The sequence below is a fragment of the Myripristis murdjan genome, chromosome 21 (assembly GCF_902150065.1).
Source record: "Myripristis murdjan chromosome 21, fMyrMur1.1, whole genome shotgun sequence".
Taxonomy (NCBI): domain Eukaryota; kingdom Metazoa; phylum Chordata; class Actinopteri; order Holocentriformes; family Holocentridae; genus Myripristis; species Myripristis murdjan.
This window is the reverse complement of record NC_044000.1, coordinates 11630001-11635000: the sequence shown is the minus strand read 5'-3', so window position 1 is coordinate 11635000 and position 5000 is coordinate 11630001. Positions and strand designations below refer to the sequence as shown.

At 41.2% G+C, this 5000-nt stretch overlaps 1 protein-coding gene across 3 annotated transcripts in view; it reads right to left on the bottom strand.

Annotated features, from left to right (window-relative positions):
- hdac4 (histone deacetylase 4) overlaps positions 1-5000 on the bottom strand; it is a 151841-nt gene that overhangs the window by 25848 nt on the left and 120993 nt on the right. For all 3 annotated transcript variants that reach the window (XM_030080429.1, XM_030080430.1, XM_030080431.1), the window contains 2 exons: positions 2723-2842; positions 2352-2449 (listed from right to left, as the gene is read on the bottom strand). In XM_030080429.1, the coding sequence (XP_029936289.1) occupies positions 2352-2449; positions 2723-2842 (218 nt within the window). The remainder of the gene's footprint in view (positions 1-2351; positions 2450-2722; positions 2843-5000) is intronic.

Sequence of the window (5000 nt, the reverse complement as noted above, 5' to 3'; positions counted from 1 at the left end):
GATTCTTGAAGCCATGGTGCTAACTAGTGAACCGACTCGTGTTTGCACCGGTTTTAAGTGGAACTATTGCAACAGAAGACAGAGTCTGGTCTGTGACCCAACATGCCAATGAGAAATTCATAGTACCTCCCTATATTAACCTGTCCAGCACCACTTTTTATTGCGTCCTTTTTGGATTCTCTGTACTCCTGTACTTTTTTTTTTTTTTTTAAACGTATTGGTCATTTGGTCCTGAGTTCTAAGGAGCCCAGCCTTCATCAACTCCTCAGCAATTTTGAGATACAATTAAAATGGTTTTAGTACTCCCTTTCATCTTTTCCTGAAAATTTTTGAGATGACAACACTGAAAGCAATAGTTCTGTTTCTTCGGCAGACCATGGTATGGTCTTCGATCTCCATCTTTCCCTGTAGAATAATACATGCCTACTCTTGTTGTTGTCATGGATCCCAATTCAGGTCCAACTATTTTTTGGTTCCAACTGGGAACTAACTATTCAGGTTCCATACTGAAAAAAAAAAAAAAAATGCTCAGAAGGATTCAAATTACGTTTGCGAACAGGAACCAACAGTTTCATGTTGATTAAAAAGGCAACAGTTGCTTTGGTGTGTCATAAACTGACTGCTTGTTAGTCTTCTCTTAGACTCCCCGGACCCTTGGCCTTTCTACTATTAAACAATGAGATACAGTACATAGTAATATTTTTTTTATATACTTGTTAGTTTGTCCTAAACACTGGTATTAAGGTCTAAGCACAGGCACAGCATAAGGCCATAAGGACTGTGCAATAAATTCTGGTACCAGGGACATGCACTATGCTGATATAATCAGGCTGTGCAATAAGAAAGCAATCAGGGCTGTGCAAAAATGTTAAAATGTCAGTGTTAATAGGCTGTGCAACATGTTGGGTATGGGATTATATTTACATTGGGTGGATGGGCTGTGTAATATGTTATTATTATTATTATTATTTAAATTTTTTACTGATGGCATTTTATATAGATGGATGTATGGACAGTGTGTTAGGTGTTACATGTATATGTGTGTATGATGATAGTTGTTAAATGCAGCAACTCTTGAGTGGAAGAAAAAATCCCAAAGGGGACGCTGAAGGATCGAGGATATCACTTGAACCTAGACTCAATATAAGTGGAGTGCACAGTATATTGTATACCAGTCAGTGTGTGAGCCCATTCTGGATTGCTATCACACTGGATCATAAATAACATCCTAAGTGTGACATAGTTTATGTGGATGTCAGTGGTGCACGTGCACATCAGAGGGGCAAAGAGAGGGGGGATGAGAGGGGGTGAGATGGATAAGAGGGGCAGAGAGACAGAGAGCACAGAGGGGTCTGGGGTGCATTAGTGGGCTGAGGTGTGCTTCTAGGGGTTTGCGTGCCTAAAGTGGCTAGCAGACACTGGCCTGTCGGTTTGATGTGTCTGGCCCGGGCCAGATGGACACACACACACAGGCTCATCTTCAAAGAGGGCTGGAACCAATCTGGACCTGCTCCTTGCCATATGTTGGTAAGGTAAAGCTGAATGAGCAATATATGTGTTTGTGATGTGTGCATATCTGTGGGTAAGTGCATGCCTGAACGCTTGGAGGCTGATGTGCTTGAGCCTCCATGTGTGAGTGTTTTGTATGTTCATGAGGAAGAGCTGCCTGCCAACACTCCTCGTTATGCCGTGCTTTACTATACATTATATCACTATATATCATTCCATTTATCACTACCCAGGTTGTAGCATTATAATTATAAACAGTGCTATTATTTTCTTTATTACCCACATCATGTGAATAGCTGTACTGTAACATAGCAATATAAGCCACTGCTGATTCCTCTCAAAAATCTCTGTGCAATCATTTTTACATTGACAGAGCCAATATAAATGAAACTGTGAGCAATTGACCTTTATGTTATATTGCACAATTTATCTGATGTTGGGACAGATTAAGAGGCTCAAACTGAAGATGATTTGATTTCCTTGCTTTAAGGCACTTATGGCAGTATTGAACGTCATCTGCACTTCGGATCCAACTGGCAATCCACTGACTTCTAGGTGGACTCTCATCAGCCAGCCAGTGTGTAGCATCAATACTGCAAATGTCAAGAGCTGTTTTGTTATTCTGAATTGATCAGTAAGGGTTGAATTAATCTTTTCACCATGCCTTTTTCCACAGAATGGAAACAGGATAAGCAATAATGCAATGGTGCTGGAGCTAATATGCACTCTTCTCTGTAGAAGTGAGGTTTTGCAAGACTGACAGTTGTGGTCATTAGGGATCAGACATGACACCTTCTGGACACAGATTCTTCCTAACAAGGTAGCTAATGTGAGCATCTTACCTGAATGCAGCCAGGTACTCGGCATCACCCATGGGGGGCTCCAGACCTCCAGTAAATGCCATGTTCACATTGAAGCCCATACCTGCTCCGCTGCCCACCTAGAATGCATAAACACACACACGGAAGGTTATTCATGCGTTCATACACACATGCAGTTTAGTGTGCATATGACAAGCATTTTTCCTATAGCAATTTAGTGACTTTTGCCAAAGAGGTTAGCTGTCAAACATTTGCTTTGATCAAAGGTTTATGCTCAGCCCATATTTTCAAATCCACTTACATCAATTGTACCATACACAAAAACATCAGTCAGACAGACAGGTGGGCAGGCAGACATACGGACAGAAACACAGACAAGTTGTCCTCCTTACCTCGTCAGGTGCGCCACTGCCAGGGAAGAAGTTTCCGTCATCATAGCGATGGAGTGACAGGTAGAGGATGTTGGGGTCACCGTAGAAAGCCTGCTGGGTACCGTTACCATGGTGAACATCCTGGCAACGACAAAAAGGCATACGTTTACCCAAAGGAAGTTAGATGGCTTGGGAAATGGAATGAGTAACACACTTTCTTTCACCAATTACTGTTCAAATGAAACTGAACGAGGCAATGAATCCCACTAGCTTCAGAAGTGCTGCTCAGATGAGATGCAATACAGTTTTTTGTATACTTATAATAAGTTGAGGGCATCAGTTAAACCTCGATTTGATGACAGTACAGGGTGACTATTTTGTGTGAATGTGTGATCCTTCTGCCCTCACCAACGATTCTTGCAGCACACTGGTGTCTTTGACAGGCAAAAAAACGCTAAGAGATGCTCAGAACAGATAAATAAAATTCTATTTTTTCTGCCACTGACAAGGATGATGTCATCCAGAATTTTGCCCATCTGTGAAAAGTGACATTGACAAGTGCAATAGTTGTCAAGTTGAGTTGATTTTAACTTGAAACGTTTAGTGGAGCATTCTGAACAAAATTCGGCAGCTGCAAGCATTCAAAAGCCATTGAAAACAATTAAAAATGGACATGATGCTCAGTAAAAGCTGACTTATGGATGCAGCTCTTGAGTAAAAATGTCTTTTTAATCATCTTGGCTGGTTAAATAAGGCTTACTAGAACCAAGGGATACATGAAGGTGCATATATACTTATCAGATTGTCTGAAAGAAGACTAACTCCTGTTTCACAGCGAGGGTCCAACAGAATGAAAGCAAGAGCAAAACATTTTCTAGTCAGAGTTACTCACACAGAACGTGCAACAGAGGCAGCACAGACGCTCTCACTAATGACTTTTTCAGACAGGTCTGTCCTACTGTTCTACATCTAAAAAACTGTGCAGTTAATTGTTTGCTTTTTGGATAGGCCTATTTGAGTTATATATTTATATAAATATACAAGCACACACAAAAAAATGCTGTCCATGTTATCCATGTTCTTCAAATACAGTGGGTACAGCAAAACATTGCTAATTGGTGGCATACATTAAAAAACAAGACATACATTTTCAAAAACACTGGCATAAACTCTTTTCTGTGAATAGTGTCTTCCTTTTCACTCATATCTTGCAGAAAAAAATAGACCAAGTGTAAAAGAATGCAATCGGTTCACAGGAAAGCTGCAGACTCGCCAATAATGTGCACCTGGTAAGAATTGCAGCACTCTTCACAATGACTCAGCTGTGGGCCGGCAGCAGAGTGTTTGCCATGGCTAATATGAAATGCGGGTGAGTCTTCAATTTAGCAATGAAAGTGGTATCAAGCCGCATCAACAGGAGAAGCAGGAGAAGCACTCTCATCCCATTTTGAAGCCTGTTAGACTGGGATGTAACGTTTGGATTTAGTCCACAGAAAACCAGTTCACAGTCATTGGCTCACACACAATCAGAGAACTGGCACCTACACCTGTATTGGGACTTAGTAGAAGCTGAGCTGAGCTTAGTAGAAAAAGAAAACAACAAGACACAAAGATAATGCAAAACTGCCAGTAAATTAGTTTGTGTCTCAGCTGCAGCCCTCTGTCACAAACAGGGATGGTCAGCAGGATTCAATAAAAACTCCAGTTTTTCAGAAAACAATAGTTATTCATTTTTAGCTGGGGCAACAACATGACAGCAATTAAGTCCCAAGAATATGCTATATCCCAAGAATGTTCTCATACTCCAGTTCTAAAAACGCCCCTGTTGGCTGGAGGCTTGGTGTCCCTGTGCGGCAGCATGACAGTGAGCTAGCTCGCTGCCCCACAAGTCCCCCTGCGACAGACAGGGAGGAAATGAAAAAGCTCTTCAAAGGCTTTGTAGATGGCCGTGACAGGCCGGGGACACCACCGTAGGGCACTGCTCTCGGACACAGCCAAGGGTTCGTCATGCCCTCTTAAAAAGCAGTCTGCCTTTTCAAAGAGGAAAGGGACAGCATTTGACCTAAATAACTGATGTTTCAAGCCCTTGTCTCCTTTACGTGACAATTATCTGGAGTGTGGCTGTTGTATAGTCTTAACAATGGAAAACATATTTTTAAACTATTGTGTGGTCTAAGGCAGATATTCCTGGGCAGAACTATAATTTACCCCATCTCCATACTTTATAAAATAAATATATAAATAAAATAACAAAAATAATCTTGTTTTATTAGCTGTTGCGTTTTGACAAATGCATGTC